General features: G+C 41.3%; 1 protein-coding gene across 2 annotated transcripts in view; it reads left to right on the top strand.

Moving 5' to 3' along the window:
• The window catches only part of LOC121593904 (lachesin), a 226892-nt gene that overhangs the window by 68844 nt on the left and 141299 nt on the right, over nucleotides 1-16749 (top strand). For both annotated transcript variants that reach the window (XM_041916677.1, XM_041916668.1), the window contains exon 3: nucleotides 4303-4488. In XM_041916677.1, the coding sequence (XP_041772611.1) occupies nucleotides 4303-4488 (186 nt within the window). The remainder of the gene's footprint in view (nucleotides 1-4302; nucleotides 4489-16749) is intronic.

The following is a 16749-nucleotide window of genomic DNA, read 5'->3' as shown; positions in this document are numbered from 1 at the left end:
TCGAAGCATATAGTAAGGGAAAATGTGAATCAGATGAAAAAATGGTAGAAGAAGAAACATCATTGGGGTGATCTGTTGAGTATAGAAACAGATATTAATACAAAAGAGAGAGAATAAAGAAACGAACGCAAAGTTTAATCAAGCCCAATAGACAAAAAAACTGTTGAAAAATATCATAACAGATAATGAAACAGGTACAGGTACATAAAACTGAAGTAAACACAGTGTTTAAGGAATTCCATGATGATCCGTTAGGGTGACACGTGGGCGTTAAGAGAATGAAAAAGAGGATAAAGGAAATGTTATAGTGGAAAAGGATAGATAATCATATCGAGAGGTATGTGATCCTGCTGCGGATCCTGCCAAATGAATAAGATAAGTCAGTACAACCGAATCCCCATTCAGGTCGCGGCAGACGTAGACACCGCTCGAAAAACTATACATTGATATAGTCATTCTGCCGGAATCACATTCAGGCAACAAATATGAGCTGGTTCCATAAGCAGGATGACTTTACGCGGTATTTGATTGTGGCTACATTAGAAAACCAGGAAGCAAGCAGTTGCAAAAAAAATGTAGAAAGGGTTATATGCGTACATGGCACACCAAAAGAAGTAGTTACGGATGAGGGAACGAATTTTAAGAGCAAAGTCATTTAAAACACCTGAAAATTTTTGAAGATAAAAAAATAACACAAGTACATATCATCCCCAGGCTAATCTTGTGGAACAGAGAATTCAAGACATGTCTACGACAATACGTACAGGGGTAACCTCAAACGTGGGATGAATGATTACCGTACTTTACGTTCGAATTCAACTTCAACTACTGTGATCTCAGTTTGACGCCTTTTGAAAAGTGATGGGAACAATGAATATCAGAAGGGATTCGAATCTTTGAATCGCAATCCCAATGTGGTATAGCGTTTTTTTCTAGTTTGCGGGGAATGTTGTGGGGGGGGGGGTTATCAATTATTTATCTGTTCAGTACTTACATCATAATTAGTACAGGTCCCCGAGATACGCAGACCTTTATTCAATATCAAATCAAATAATTTATATAGTGACTATAAATTATCTTTATATGCTACATTATACGAATATTTGCTATATTTTTACTGAAAATTTCGTGATTCGACTTCCGAAATTAGAGATACGTGGTTTTTCTCGACCCCTCATTCATAGCGTATCTCTGGGACAGCCTCTAATTTCAATCGCAATCCCAATCCCAATCGAACCGCAATTCCAATCCCAATCAGAATTCCAATCGAATCCCAAACGAATCCCAATCTCAATCGAATCGTAATCCCAATCCCAATCGAATCGCAATCGAATCCCAAACAAATCCCAATCAAATCGCAAACGAATCCCAATCCCAATCAAATCGCAATCCAATCCCAATCGCAAAGGAATCTTTTAGGGATTCAAATCCTATAAACTGGATCCGATCCGATCGAATCTTTCAAGGGATTGAATCTTCGAATCTTCCGAATTCTGAATCTCCCAACACTACTTTCGAGTTAATGTATGGTAGAATGTGTGGAGACCACCGACATCTGCTCATAGATCAGAAACCAAGCGTAGTTACGATGACAATTGTGCGGAATTGAAGGAAAAGTTTAAAAGTGCATAAATTGGCCATAGAAAATTTAAGAAAACATAAAGAACAACGAAAAGAAGTTTATGATCGTGGAACAAACATATGGCATCCCATGTGGGATGAGCTGATATTGAATAGAAACAATGCAACTGGCACTGGACAGATACTGTAGAACATTTGGAGAGGCCCATACGTGGTAGTAGATGTACCAACAGAGCAAACGTGTATAGTAAGGAATGGAAAGAGGTTGGAAAAAGTATATAATGATCGGTAAAAAAATTAGATTAAGAAAGGAAAATAAACTGCGATTAAAGTTAAAAGAAGTAAAATGGTAAACAAGGAAAACATATAGAAATTATATAATCAAGATTACTTGAAAAATAAATAAGACAGAAGCGGGAGTTATTTTAGAGAAAAGGGATTTTCTAAAGTTAACATTTTCAGGTAGCTTACAGGGTAGCATCGTAGCATCAATGGACACTAGGCAAACGCATGTTTTAAAATCGAGAAATTAACTTTATCGCAGGTTAACACTATAAACATTTTCTTAAAACAGTTGAATTCAAAATATTTCACGTTTTTAATTTAAACTTGCTGAGATATATGGCGCGATTATTAAACACAAATTGTAAAGATAAGTTGTGAAACGGTCATTTATATTATGACAGCCGTTTGTGTTGTGTGTTGGAAAAACACAAACACACTAATACAGTGAAACAAACAGGAACACACTGAACACTCCGCTGCGCAAAGCGATCGGAAACTTCTCAACCTCTTGCTCAATGTAGCTAGAGAGCAAGGACCAATAATGGTAAAGCGAGGTGAAAAAATTGGGAAGAGGGAAATGAGAGGAGAAAGAGAACGTGGGTGTGAACCATTTTTGGCCATTATAATTTTTGCACATACCTGTCAAACATTGCGAGGGTTGCGAGTAGCATCATCTGGTCGAAACCTAAAGGTGTTTTGAAATAATATTAATTTTTTATTCATAATTTTTTTGCTGAGGTGTTTGTTGTTTATCAACAGCGGTTCTACCTTGACAGTTGCGTTGTGGTGAAGTGAGAGAGAGGGGCAGGAAGCACAGGCGAAGTAAACACGGGCGAAATAGAGAGAGTAGGAATGGTTCATCCCGAAGGAGCTTCGCGTGCTACGGATGAACCTGCGCAAGTTAAGTGCAATGACCACAATCGGGTTTGCGTGAAGTTTTAAAACGGACACGAAGACGAAAAACGACCTCTTTCTACCATCGCGCCAAGAGAAGCAAGTTCAGTGATTTTTTTTAATACAGTTGAAGTGAATTAAGAAAACTGAAGTTTCAACCTTATACTACGCGAAAGAAAGAGCTTTGTTGCTGGACGCATCAGTGTTATTCTTCGAAAAGATAACTATTTCTAATTTTGTGAAGTTTTGCGAAATAAATTGTCTCAATTCATGTGTTTAGTATGCTACAAATCGCGCTGTTAAACTTGATCTCGTGGTGCTATAATTATAACTGCTAAAACAAGGGGCGAACGAACTTCCCAGACTCGCAAGCTCTTTAATGCGAGGGCTCTCGGGCTGTGAACTTGTATAGCGTGCGAGCAATTATGAGCTCGGTTTCTAGCTCGCTTTCCGCCGAAACCGATCCAGAAAGCGACCAGATACGTGCAACAGCACAGATTGCGCAGTTAGAATTTATTGTTTTACATCTTCAAATCACTCAGCTGGCAAATCTTGTACAGAGTCCTTGGCGGGTAGATCTTACTAGACACTTGTTAGCGCTCTCAGGTGTATCTGGTAACGTGCTGATTTTTGTTCCCTTTGAAACTAGAATTGCGAGTTTAAGGCAATCTAGTGTAGGGCGCAATCCTACACAGGGCCATTAAATTTATGTCTGGGTGTTTTGTATGCTGTGGTTGTGTAACGGGGTTTCAGTGGTGGTTAAACGCAGCGTTATGTGCATTCGATTTTAGCAGCAAGTGTCTCTGCGTGGTTGCGTGGCAAAAAATGATGGTCTCTCGCTCTGCCCAATGCTTTGCTCCTACGATGGTGAAATTGTTTTGATTTGAGCTGTGCGTGCGTGTCACCGCGTACGTCGCCTAGGACTTTGGTAAAATTATTGGCAGATTTCTTACTGCTTTGAGTAGTTTGGGGCCCCGGTTTTCTGCAGCTCGGAGCCCTCGAAAAAATGCAGTCAGTGAAGCGATGAGAAATATGAATTTGTTTAAAATACCCTTACATAACAAATAACCAAAAAAATCAGGTTTAGTAGCATATTGGTGTGATTTTTGCCACTTCAAAAATAAGATTAAACCAGTGTTTCGTTGAATGACTTCGAATACCACTTCTGAGTTACTGAATACTGAGGTACTGAATATTCGGAACGGAAAAGACGGAAGTACCGGATTAGTGCGCTGTTCTGATTCTCGAGCACGAATGACAAGGTGTATATGTTTCTGTGTGAATTCACAAACAATTTTTCGGATTCTATTAATTATAAAATATTTCGAGCAGAAGATACTATTCGTAACTATCGTAATATTTAGCAGGAAACCATCGCAAGGCTCTGAGACTATGAAGCTGTATGGAGTGCGATACTTATCTTCGAGGTCGCAAACTGCCCGAAGTTGTTTAGCGGAGGGTAAAATTATAAGCGGGATATTGGGATTTAAAAAAACGTTTCTTCTGAAGCTAATTATATATTAATAAATTCTCTTTTTTCAGGTGGGATGGTTAAAAGCTGATACTAAAGCTATTCAAGCAATACATGAGCACGTTATTACACACAACCCAAGAGTGACGGTATCACATGCTGATCAAAATACTTGGAATTTGCACATCAAATCAGTCACTGAAGAAGATCGAGGAGGTTACATGTGTCAACTTAACACAGATCCAATGAAAAGTCAGGTAAATGAATAATCCAAACATCACTTAGAGCTCTTTAATAACGAACGAATCTCGCTTAACATTGCGATCTTTTGGTCTAAACCTGTGGTTTCCAAACTTTTTGCAGCTTTTCACCCCATGTGGGTACATGTGGGATTATATTACCCATCTCCCCGTCCAACAAGTTGGATGTCGGGTAGGAGGGGGGGGGGTTCCGAAATGGTTTAGTACAGTAAGAGGCCAGAAGTTTTGTCTATCCTGTTTTACAATTTCTAAACAAGTAAAAGCTGAATGTCTTTGACATGATTTTTTTTTTCAATTCTGTTAATTTCCTGTTTTATAATAGACCTTAATATTTCACCCTCTGCTTTTTTTCTGTTGCTAAAAATTTAAAAATCTCTCTGCAACACTTCTTCACAGCGCTTCAGCGATTCATCGTTGAAGCTTTGAAAGGAACGAGTTCTTCTTTTTCCCAATATTTGGGCATTAGAGAGTTAATAGGAGTATTTTCATTCTTCCCACGAACATCACGTGTCATTTTGAATGGCACATCTATTGTTTTGAGTTGGTCTTAAGTTTGCAAAGCCGTTTTTACAACATTATACATCGAATCGCTTATTGAAACCCGAAACTATTAGCATATATTCTTTAAGCATATTGCATATTACTGCAGAAAATTCATTTGGCAACTTCATACGCTTTTTTGAATTTTATAGTAGAGCAAATTATTGGATGTATTTTTTTTCTCTTTATTTTCTCACTATTGAAAAAAAATATATACATATATACATACATAAACACATATAAACAAATTAAAATTTGGGTATTTAAACTTTTCCCGCGGTGCAAAGCGACGCAATAAATCATGGCCTTCCACGTATTTACGCATGGCTTCTATTTCCCTCCTACGGCAAATTTGTCAAGCAGCTCGTCGAGCTACCCGTCCCTGGCCCCGCTTAATCACGCTCCGCAAATTGGAGCAGTTTCCTGCGCGGGATTTCAGTGAAACCTGCGCTGGGTAGAGCAGTTTTGGCGCCCTCTGTTGGAGAAACGGACGAAATATTTCAGGCGGTGGAGCAAACAAATAAAAACGGGTGGAGCAAAAATTTCAAAATATTGGTGCCTATTTTTCCTCCTTATCCTCTCCTTCCTTCACCCTGACTTGCCTCATTTGCGCTTCAGCCCGTGCCTACCGCCATCAGCTGATTGTATGTTGTGTACACGTTGGTACATATATATGTGGTGTATTTCGCGGTTGTGTGTTTTGATTGGTAGAGGGGTTAGCATTTTTTATTAGAGTGTGTGTGGTTTATTTCGGTAATTCAAGTATGATCAATGTGTTGATGGTTAGATTTATTTCGTGCCGCTACTGATGATGCCATTTGATGCCCAAGCCAAAGGAATCTAAAGAAGCCAATTCAAAACAAGCGTACGAGAACGTCTAACAATAATCTAATATGTTATTTTATATTAATGCTTCAACGACCTTCTAGGCAGGAAGCCAATTCAAAACAATCGTACGAGAACGTCTAACATCTAACATTGAACGTCTAACGCGTTGAAAGTGACCGTCCACTCTATCATGTCGTTTTTTTTTCTTTATTTTTATAAAGACTTTGAGCCAATTGGCCTCATTCGTCTCTTTTAATCGGTTGATTAATTCTATTCTTAAAGTCTAAAGTCTAAAGTCTTAAAGTCTGTGGCTCTCAAAATACCTTATACCTTATGCCTCGGTTTACTTAAAGCTATCTGTTGAATTTATTGTCTGTCACAAATGTGGTTTTGGTTAGAGCTGTTCATAAAGATAAGTAATACGGAGGAATTATAGGGTCATGCGTGTCAAATACTATCTACTTCGGATGTACAGATGTGCGGAATGATTTTTACTCACGTCTGGTTCGCTTAGCGGTCAAAATGAAAGAAAGCATTTCTGATGCACGGTAGAGCAATTATCCGTTTCGGTCTTCTTCTTGTTCTATTTGGCCTAACGTCCTACGCAGAAATGCCGGCCTATACAGGCTTTCGAGACTTAATTCATTACCACGTAGCCAGATAGTCAATCCTTGCTACGGGGGGGCAGTCCATTTTGGGCTTGAAACCATGACGGCATGTTATTGAGTCGTTGTTTGTTATATCCGGTTCGGTACTATTACCGAATTAAGCCGATTGCTTGCATGCGGTGTAACGCAAGTGTGGTGTAACGCAGATGTGGTGTGTTAGCGCAACTACACACTTGTGCACAGTGGGCAACGGCCATACAAACGCCGGGATGAAAATCAATTCCTCGTGCTATTGCAGTTTTTCTTCATTCAATAACATTGCTCTTACTACACAGAGCACTCCTGTACTAAAATCGTCAAGACAGCGAAAAACATTAATAGTTATCGCTCACAACATTAAATTATTGTGTAGTACTTAACAGCATCAACAATTATTGTTTTATCCAAATGAAAATATCCAAAAATTCGGTAGTGATGTTTGGTTTTCAATCATTAATGAACTTACGCTGGAAATCGCTGTCTGGTGAGAGGATGGTGACAATGCTGTGGGCTTGTTTTTTGTAATAAAAAGGTGTGGGTGAGCCGGGAGTGTCTTATCCGGAGTTGTGATAGGATTCTCTGGTCTTGGTGTGATGGTTGGTCTTTCCATGGTGGTGTTGTGTATTGATGGTTCTCAGGAAAAAGCGGCCGCTGCGAACCCAATAACCATTCCAGCTATTTGCGATGATAGTTTTGCTAAGGCGAATGAAACCACGGCGTGGAAGAGTGTTATGACAGCAGGCCGGGTTATTACGTCCTGCGTTGGCTAGTCGGTCTGCTATTTCGTTTCCCTGGATGCCTGTGTGAACAGGAATCCAGCAGAATGTGATTTGGGATGAACTTGGTATATTGCAGAGTTGTTGGATGTTCGGGTCGCGGGTGGTTCCAGATTCAAGTGCTTGAAGAACACTTGCTCTGTCAGTAAAAATTACGTTGGGTTTGTCTCTGTGTAGACCTTCATCAGCAGCAATAACCAGTACTTTTGCTTATGCGGTGAAGATTGAGCTATAGTCTGGTAGTCGGATGGCGCTATTGTCGATAGTGAAGTAGATTCCACAGCCAGAGGAACCGTTTTGTACTGATCCGTCTGTGAATATGAGATGATGGTTATGGTATTTTTGCTGAACGAGTTCGGCAAAATAACGGTCAGCAATGACACTATTGCAAACAGCCCGAAGCTAATTTTTGATGGTCCAGTCTGTTTGTGGTGGGCGGCAGTATCAGGGGCGACTACCGATATGGATGAATTTGGTGACTGAGGGGAGTGTTTGATCTGTTAGCGTGGTGAATTCAGCGTTTGCCCTTTGAATAAGGGCATCGGGCTTTATGTTTTCTCTATCATTCATCATGCAGCTGCTACTATCTTGTCGGTTATGATGAGGTCCAAGGGTTGAAGTCCGCTTTCACACAGAAGTGATGCTATGGGGCTCGTGACGAAAGCCCCAGTAGCACAGCGGTTGGCCGTATGGTAGAGTGGTGCAATTTGTTTTTGGAAATTTTCCCGTTGCCGAGAGACTATTTCGATGCCGTAGAGTAGTTTTGGTAGAAGCCAGCTATTGATGATTTGTAGTTGTGTTTGGCGGGAGGCGCGATGTTGACCGGTTCCAAGCATTCTGAAAAGATTAATACGGGCCTTCGCTTCTCTTTTGACCCGTGCAGTGTGTGCTTTAAATGTTAAGTGACGATCAAAAGTCACTCCTAGGATATCGGCTGTGCGTGCATTTAGTATTGCTGAGTTATTGTATGTTATGGGTTTCAGTGTATGATAGTTACTATTGCAGATGTGAAGTATTTTGGATTTGGAGTGTGAAATTCTGTAACCTGTCCAACGTGACCATTTCTGAACTATATTGATTCCTTCTTGTAAAGTTGGGCGTGATTCGGTTCTATTGTTGGATGCTGAGACAAGAACTTGGATGCTATCATCAGCATACATGAAACATTTAATATTACTGGGCATGGGGCCGAAGCGGGATTCTACACTAATCAGGAAAAGAGTGGGAGAGAGAATGGCACCCTGGGGAACGCCATTCTCTTGTACATGCAAGTCAGAAGATTGAGTTGCAATGAAAACATTAAATGTGCGATTTGAAAGGAAGCTTTGAAGGTAATGCGTCCTCCAAAACCCCACATATTGAGCTGTTCAAGAATTGTATGTCGCCAAATTATGTCAGAAGCTTTTGATAAGTCTAATATTGCATAGTCAATGATGTGGCCTTTGGGGTAGTGGGTTTCTGAAAGTTCATTAATTTCGGCAAAATATTTCTCAGTACTTTTTCGCCTCAAGAGGCGTGTTGATTGATACTAAGGAGGTCCCGGTTTTCTAATTCTTGTGATAGTCTTCTATTTACCATTCTCTCCATGATTTTGCCAATGCAATTTAGGAGAGAAATGAGGCGGTAGCTATCTATTGCATGTGTGATTTATTGGGTTTTGGAATGGGAATTGTAAAACAGGTTTTCCAGTCATCCGGTATGTTCCCGAAAGACCAAATAATATTGTAAATCTGAAGGAGGACTGTTTTGGACCGGTAAGCATTGGATAACCAATGTTGTCCGGGCCTGACGATATGTCATGGCATTTATTAAGAGCCCAATCAAGCTCATTAAGAGAAAAAGTCCTATTGCAATTTTGGTCGGAGGCGTTAATGGGTGGAAGGGGTCTGGACTCAGAGATGAATTTATGGGGTTGAAAATGAGATGGAAAATTATGTGTTGCAGATGTATCATAAAAGTATCTAGCTAACGCCTCAGGTATTTCTGTTGGTGGAATAATGGTGTTTTCTGTTTTTAGAACTATTGGAGTTGATTTGTGGTTTTTACCGGATAAAATTGCAACTTGCTGGAATATTACTTTGGTGGTTGTCTTAGGGTTCATTTAAGAAACAGATTTTCCCCAAGATAGTTTTTTTTTTGCAAATTTGACGGCTTCTCTTGATTCCCGATTGGCCGCTTGGTGTTGGTCGGCCAAGAGCGGGCAAAACATTTTGTTCATTTTTTTTGAGCGTTGAAGACTCTTGAGTGCTTTTCGTCAAGTCTTAATGGCAAGGGCAACTGTTATTTTCCACCAGGGGACGAACTTTCTACTAACTGTACCCTTTGTAAGAGGGATAATAGTTAAGGCTGCATTTGTTATTGTCTCTGTTAAGCGTGTAAGGGAGGGAGGATCATCTAAGGGTAGTGTGTATGTCATTTCTATTTTATATTTTTCCCAGTCAGCCTCCTCATATTTCCACCTGGGACGTACCCTTTGTAAGAGGAATAATAGTTAAGACTGCATTTGTTATTGTCTCTGTAAAGCGTGTAAGGGAGGGAGGATCATCTAAGGGTAGTGTGTATGTCATTTCTATTTTATATTTTTCCCAGTCAGCCTCCTCATATTTCCACCTGGGACATTTTTGAGGGCTGTGGGTTAGTTGATGGCTATGGACAAAAAGCGGGTGGTGATCATTGCCATGGGTATCTTTATGTATGGAAACAGAAAAACTAGAATCTATAGAAGAAGAGAGAACACAAAAATCTAAAATAGTACTTTGTCCACTAGTGGGACAGGTACGTGTGGCTGTGGTGTTATGAATAACCTCTATACTACAGGTATCAAAATAGTCCTGTAGCATATGGCCAGGATAAGAGTCAGGATTACCCCAGGTAGAATGTTGGGCATTGAAATCGCCAAGTATTATTGCAGGTGACGGTAACTGTGGTAACACAGTTTCCATCTCCTGAGCAACAATAGAAGAAGATAGAGAAGGTGGAAGGTACAGACTGACAATTGTGGATTCTATTGGTGAAGATATTTTAACGGCTATTGCTGGTATGTTGGTAGACATATTTACATAGTTAGAGGGTATATGTTTTTGTATGCCTATGCCAACAGAGCAATGCATGTTGGTTGGTGTTTGGAAAAAATGACAGGTATAGTTATTGAATGGAGAACTGTTTAGGTTTGGTATGGTCATTATTTCTTGTAAAGCGACTATTGTTGGGTTGTGGCGGGTAATTAGAATTTTTAGTTCGTCAGAGTAACGGCTCATGCTCCTGATATTCCAGGACATGGCAAACAAAGGTATATTGTTATTTAACGGAGGATGGGAATTTCTAGAATGAATGTTTGAAGTTGTTTAAAAGAAGGTGTGGTGTATGTGGTCATCGTGGTTCAGAAATTTTCTTCTTCTCTGACTTCCTCATCTCGATGAATGGGGAATTATCGGGTGTCAGAAGGGCCTCCTTTCCCTCAGAGTTGAGGGATTAGAAGAGGAATGAATGGGGATGTGAGTTGGGGGGGATGTTTTTGTGAAGGGGTTGTTTTGGGAGGGAGGGAGGTTTCTTCCCCGGAGGAAGAGGAGCCCTTTGAGAGGGCTCGTTTTTTAAGCACCTTTGAAGAGGTCGCTTTGCTTCCTTCCAGTAGGGACGAGGAGCAAGAAGAGTCAGACTCTACGGATTGGTCCATTGTTTCAACTTTATCAGTGGTTTTGTTTTGATTAAAAGTGTTAATAAATTGGGTTTGTTCGATTTGCATGTTTTTATTAGTTTTTGTTAGTTGATCAATTTTCTTATTTAGATTAGCATTTTCTTGTTTAAGTTGGGCAATAATCTCGTCTTTTGGGTCAGGGGTGGCAACAGGTGGAGTATGTTTTTTCAAAGGTTCTTAATTTGGTTTTTTAAGATTGGCAATTTCTTTGTCCCTAGAATCTGTTTAGTGGAAGGGCAACGTTAGTTTGTGGATTGTGGGACACAACTTGAGCAAGAGTGAGCCTTTGTTGAACTGCGCGCTGTTTATGTAGTTGTGAATCTAAGGTCTCGCTGTGAAACAGCACAAAACTCCTGAAACACCAAACACGAACAACACTTTCCAGCACTGCACTGTTTGGACCCAGGTAACTCTGCACTGCACTGATCACGGGGGTATAAAATACGAGTCAGTCGAGGAGCGCTTGATAGATCACGTGTGCACTCTTCAGCTGCTACGAGAAGATTGTCGATCTTGTCGTGCTCCCTCACCCCCGCGGTGCATGGCTGCGTGCGTGCGCGTGTGTGTGCGAGTGTGTGGAAAACCCAAAACTGTTTGATTCTGATGCATGCATTTTCACCCGCTGTAGCTATCAAATCCTATACTTTTTTTAAACAAAACCAAAAAGTCTCAATAAAAATAAACAAAAAAAAAATCTTCGCATCCGGCTCTGCTGTTGGGGGTGTTAAAAAGACTGACGATTGCAGCAAACGTTGTTGTTGTTGTTGTTTTATTTTTTTACGAGGCTTTTTAGCATTCGCCTCTCGTAATTTATAATTCAGAAATCACTTATAATATTTGAGATAAAAAGAAGAATTAGTAGTTCAACAAAAAGAAGAAGAAAATACAATAGTTCTTATGGTAATGGTGAAAAGTGAAAATGTTTGTTAACTCTGATGCTTTTTTCATATCAGTTATGTTTTTATAAATATTTTTCCATATCAGCTACACTTGTTTGTAGAGATTAGTTTCCTTTAAAAAAATCGAAAGTTTTTCAATTTCCTTGCAATTGTTGGAAAGTACAATGTCCAAATGATCTCCAAGCCTGTGTTTCTTGCTTTCTGCGGAATATTCAAAACAATTGATTAAAATGTGTTCCACCGTTGTATCACATCCACAAAATTGGCAGATTAACGGTGATTCCTTTTTTAGTACGTACGTATGTGTAAGTCTGGTGTGTCCAATTCTCGATCTTGTTACCACTCTTTGATCGCTGTGATCTAGGGGATCGTTCCAAGGTGCCGTGGTTTGTTTTATTTTTTTAAGGTTGGTAATGGGTGATTTGTTCCAAATGTTTTGCCAGCTCTGATTATTGCAGCAAACTTGCATATGATATGTAGCACATTTCTTTCCCATTCAGCAAGGGGACGCAAATGGAAACAACATTTTGAATTGATTCCATACAAAAGAGGATTCTGTATTTGTTAATTACGGTGCGCGTATGGTGCTTCATCTGTCTGTCCAGGATCTGGCGGCTTGTTGGCATGGTGTCGGTATCATGACGCCAAGCTACCGGCACTGCCTTGAACTGGGTTCGGTTCGATAAGTTCATGTCCTTTGATCGAGTGGATTCCGTGCATTTGTCGCCCCAGCACGGTAGATCCGGCAGCAACAAAGTCAAGACAAACTCTTTTCCCGGTATGGGGACACCTTCCTTTCTTTAAGCCTTGGATGATACCATTCCGGAAGATAACACATTCGGCGACAGTTTTGCACACGCAAACTCACACCCTTGCGCAGACGGCGCAGCCTAACTGTGTAATCTACACCATACGAAAGGAAAAGCATAGTGCCACACAAAGTTATGCTTTATGCAATTTGGTTTAAGCTTTCCTATTTACGGCCATGACAACTTGTGTTGCGAGCGCTACTTCTAAATAGAGTTCTGCACGTTGCACGGCAAACCCTCCAGCGTGAGCTAGCGATTCTATAGTAATTTTTACATTGCAGCGATTGAACACAATGCGCTTTTTTTGGTTTGATTTGTGGAAATTCAACTTCATCGCTGCAATGTTTGTTTACGTTTTTTAAGCGCCACAACAGCTCGCGAGCATTGACCACACGCGAGAAAGAGTTAGCGCTATGGAGGGAAAAATCACAAACGACGGCTGAAAGCAATTGGCCGTCTGGCGCAAAAACACATCCAAACCTTCGACAGTAAGGGAATTAACAAATTTAACACATCCGATGAGAACTCAGCAAGGGACGGGTAGCTCGACAAAAATTTGCCGTAGGAGGAAAAAAGAAGGCATGAGAAAATGCGCGAAAGACAACAAACTCTTCCGTCGCTTTGCCCAACGGGTATCCGGCTACGTGATACTCAAATCCTGAAAAGGCTGGCATGATCGCGTGGGCCATTACGCCAATAATAATAACAATAATATGAAGAAATCAGCATAGGAGTCCCCACCCGGGGAAGAGATTGTCTTGACTTTGTAGCTGCCGGATCTACCGCACTGGCGCGACAAATGCACGAAATGCACTCAGCCAAAGGACATTACCCTACCGAGCCTAACCCATTCCAAGGTAGTGCCGGTCGCTTGGCGTCATGATAAAGACTTTTGGGGGTTTTCCAAGTAGGGTTTCGGACGATGAGTTTGTAGCGGTTTTACTCACCTCCGTTCTTTTAAGTTGGTAAAAGAGAAGAGAGCGTTTATTCGTATAATCGTGGGGAGATTTTGTGGTCGGCCCAGAACCCGGTTTATTTCGTCAAGTTGAGCGTTCGTATCGTTATATATTGGCATCACATCCCCCTTTCTTTTAAAATTTCCTTGGCTGGTAAATATTCCTACCGTAGCGCGATTGATGAACTGGTATGCGCTTAATCTCTGAGTGTTGCTGTGTGTTTTTCTTCTCTACTTCACTGTTTTGGTTCGCGCTATCTACATATGCAGGCTTAAGCCGATCAATCGATTTTGAGGCTTTTTTCCCTTTCACTTCGAGTGTGTATGTGTTTTTGTTCCTGTCTAACACTTTGTAAGGACCGATATATGGAGGTGTTAGTGATGGCCTGATCTTATCTACTGACACAAATACATGAGTACAACTATCTAAACTCGAATGTACGTAAACCCCTTTGATTGTGTTATGATTGGATGTTTGTGTTGGCTTTAGCTTCCTCATCACTACTCTCAAGTTGTTTACAAATTCACACGTTGCATTGGCTATCGTTTTGTTGTGGTCGAAAAACTCTCCTGGTAGGCGTAAACAAGTACCATAAGTTAATTCGGCAACGGTTGCCCCTAAATCTTCTTTCAACGTCGATCGCATTCCTAACAAAACGAGTGGTAGTGTCTCAGTCCACCTGGATCGATCGTGGCACATTAGAGCTGCTTTAAGTTGGCGGTGAACTCGTTCGATGTGCCCGTTTGCCGGAGGATGGTAAGGAGAAGATTTGAGGTGATCAATACCGAGTGTTTCGGAAAGCTTTTTGAACAGATCGCTTTCAAACTGTCGACCGCGGTCGGTGGTGATTTTGCTAGGCACACCAAACCTAGCAATCCAGTGTGTGACGAATGCGCGTGGGACGGTATCAGCCGTCATGTTTGGTAAGGCCTCCGGCCAACGCGTAAACTTATCGATAGGGGTTAAACAATAAGCATTTCCTTCGGACGGAGGTAAAGGGCTGATGAGATCCATGTGCACGTGCTGGAATCTGTGTTGTGGTACTTCGATGTGTTCTGCTTCGGTGAAATTGTGTCTAGTTACCTTGCTTCTTTGGCATTCTATGCAGTTTTTTACGAATTACAGTGCTTTCTCAGGGCTGGCCAAACGTAGCGTTGTGATACGAGATGCGTGGTAGCTCGAATGACGGGATGAGAAATACCATGTATTTTTTTAATTACGTGTGCTCGGAGTGCTTCGAGAAATAGTGGTCGGATTTCTGGTGTGGAAACATCGCAATATAGTGTACCTTTTTCCGATGGTAGTTCCAATTCCTTCAGAACAATTGAGCTAGATTGTGGTGGGTTTCTTATGAATGTTTGTATGTCATTATCCATTCTTTGTAGCTCTGCCATTTTATCGTAATCGATGGAATCGGAAGAGACCGCTTCGATGCGATTTAGCATGTCCGCAACGTTGTTTTCGTTATCAGGCATGTGGCGAATATCTGTTGAATATTCGCTAATGAAAGCCAGTCGTTGCTGCTGAGTGGGGTTAGCTCGCTCTGGACGTTGGTGAAATGCCGTCACTAATAGTGTTGGGTAAAGTAGCACAATTCAGTGTGCTGTGCGCACACGCACTTTGCCCTTAGTGTGCTGTGCGCACTGTGCTGTGCGCACTGTGCTGTGCAATTATTGTTTTATCCAAATGAAAATATCCAAAAATTCGGTAGTGATGTTTGGTTTTCAATCATTAATGAACTTACGCTGGAAATCGCTGTCTGGTGAGAGGATGGTGACAATGCTGTGGGCTTGATTTTTGTAATAAAAAGGTGTGGGTGAGCCGGGAGTGTCTTATCCGGAGTTGTGATAGGATTCTCTGGTCTTGGTGTGATGGTTGGTCTTTCCATGGTGGTGTTGTGGGATGGTTCTCAGGAAAAAGCGGCCGCTGCGAACCCAATAACCATTCCAGCTATTTGCGATGATAGTTTTGCTAAGGCAAATGAAACCACGGCGTGGAAGAGTGTTATGACAGCAGGCCGGGTTATTACGTCCTGCGTTGGCTAGTCGGTCTGCTATTTCGTTTCCCTGGATGCCTGTGTGAACAGGAATCCAGCAGAATGTGATTTGGGATGAACTTGGTATATTGCAGAGTTGTTGGATGTTCGGGTCGCGGGTGGTTCCAGATTCAAGTGCTTGAAGAACACTTGCTCTGTCAGTAAAAATTACGTTGGGTTTGTCTCTGTGTAGACCTTCATCAGCAGCAATAACCAGTACTTTTGCTTATGCGGTGAAGATTGAGCTATAGTCTGGTAGTCGGATGGCGCTATTGTCGATAGTGAAGTAGATTCCACAGCCAGAGGAACCGTTTTGTACTGATCCGTCTGTGAATATGAGATGATGGTTATGGTATTTTTGCTGAACGAGTTCGGCAAAATAACGGTCAGCAATGACACTATTGCAAACAGCCCGAAGCTAATTTTTGATGGTCCAGTCTGTTTGTGGTGGGCGGCAGTATCAGGGGCGACTACCGATATGGATGAATTTGGTGACTGAGGGGAGTGTTTGATCTGTTAGCGTGGTGAATTCAGCGTTTGCCCTTTGAATAAGGGCATCGGGCTTTATGTTTTCTCTATCATTCATCATGCAGCTGCTACTATCTTGTCGGTTATGATGTGGTCCAAGGGTTGAAGTCCGCTTTCACACAGAAGTGATGCTATGGGGCTCGTGACGAAAGCCCCAGTAGCACAGCGGTTGGCGGTATGGTAGAGTGGTGCAATTTGTTTTTGGAAATTTTCCCGTTGCCGAGAGACTATTTCGATGCCGTAGAGTAGTTTTGGTAGAAGCCAGCTATTGATGATTTGTAGTTGTGTTTGGCGGGAGGCGCGATGTTGACCGGTTCCAAGCATTCTGAAAAGATTAATACGGGCCTTCGCTTCTCTTTTGACCCGTGCAGTGTGTGCTTTAAATGTTAAGTGACGATCAAAAGTCACTCCTAGGATATCGGCTGTGCGTGCATTTAGTATTGCTGAGTTATTGTATGTTATGGGTTTCAGTGTATGATAGTTACTATTGCAGATGTGAAGTATTTTGGATTTGGAGTGTGAAATTCTGTAACCTGTCCAACGTGA

The sequence above is a fragment of the Anopheles merus genome, chromosome X (genome assembly GCF_017562075.2).
Source record: "Anopheles merus strain MAF chromosome X, AmerM5.1, whole genome shotgun sequence".
Lineage (NCBI taxonomy): Eukaryota > Metazoa > Arthropoda > Insecta > Diptera > Culicidae > Anopheles > Anopheles merus.
Note: the sequence above shows the minus strand (reverse complement) of the source record. Positions and strands in the feature narration are given on the sequence as shown.